The sequence below is a fragment of the Cyprinodon variegatus genome, unplaced genomic scaffold, assembly GCF_000732505.1.
Source record: "Cyprinodon variegatus isolate N-32 unplaced genomic scaffold, C_variegatus-1.0 Scaffold466, whole genome shotgun sequence".
Lineage (NCBI taxonomy): Eukaryota > Metazoa > Chordata > Actinopteri > Cyprinodontiformes > Cyprinodontidae > Cyprinodon > Cyprinodon variegatus.
In genome coordinates, this window is record NW_015150919.1 from 360,829 (window position 1) to 361,765 (window position 937).

Sequence of the window (937 nt, forward strand, 5' to 3'; positions counted from 1 at the left end):
GTTTCAAAATGTAGTGCCTTATTTCCTTTTCTTTTTTTGTGGGAGTGGTAACATTGATAAATAAATCATTCGGAAATAAAAGTATCTTTGAGACATGAAAATAAAGAAAAAAAGTCTTGTCTTTAGGAAATAGGAACAGTTGAATCTCAGATCTTTAGTATCTGAAAACCTAGTTGATGCATAATGACTTAGTTCCCTATGGCATACTGATTTTCAATCATACAGCTTTGGAAATGACTTTGATTGGAGCCTGAATACCTTTTCTGACATACTAGGTTTAATTGGAAATGAATGTCTTTGGGAAATGTTACTGATAATTCAATAGCTGGCTTATACCGAAACTATTAATACTTTAAAGCAAGATGGCTTTACAAATAAATAAACAACAACATATTGTAATATAAAAGGTCTGGAAACCTTCCAAAAGCTTTAAAATTAATCAACCAAGACTACTTTAAACATATTAAGACCATAATTAGCAGTTTAGAAGAAAAAAAAACTTAAATGATTAGGAACTGGTTTGTAATTTATGCACATTAAATGCAAATATTGTCCATACTGGGCTGTAAGTCGAGCATCAATATTTGCATGAATATGTTCTTCCTTACGCTGAGAACTTGAGCAGCTCTTTGACCACCTCCACAGGGTTGTGTTCCCATGGTAACCAGGTTGCCATGCCCTCAAACAGGTCTACGTCTCTGACGGCGAGCATCACCGCTGTTACGCCATCACTGTTGGGAATGTTAACATCCACGCCGTCAGTCTGAGTCTACACACAGAAAAACATAACAGGGACATCCTTAATGAAAGCATACAAGCTTCAAAATTAAATGTATAAATACATAAATCTGCAGTTGTAGGCTATATATATGTATGTATATATATATATATATATATATATATATATATATATATATATATATATATATATATATAT

General features: G+C 32.3%; 1 protein-coding gene across 1 annotated transcript in view; it reads right to left on the bottom strand.

Annotated features, from left to right (window-relative positions):
- map3k19 (mitogen-activated protein kinase kinase kinase 19) overlaps positions 1-937 on the bottom strand; it is a 17,932-nt gene that overhangs the window by 14,467 nt on the left and 2,528 nt on the right. The window contains exon 3 of the mRNA XM_015389572.1: positions 609-769. Coding sequence (XP_015245058.1) covers positions 609-769 — 161 coding nt within the window. The remainder of the gene's footprint in view (positions 1-608; positions 770-937) is intronic.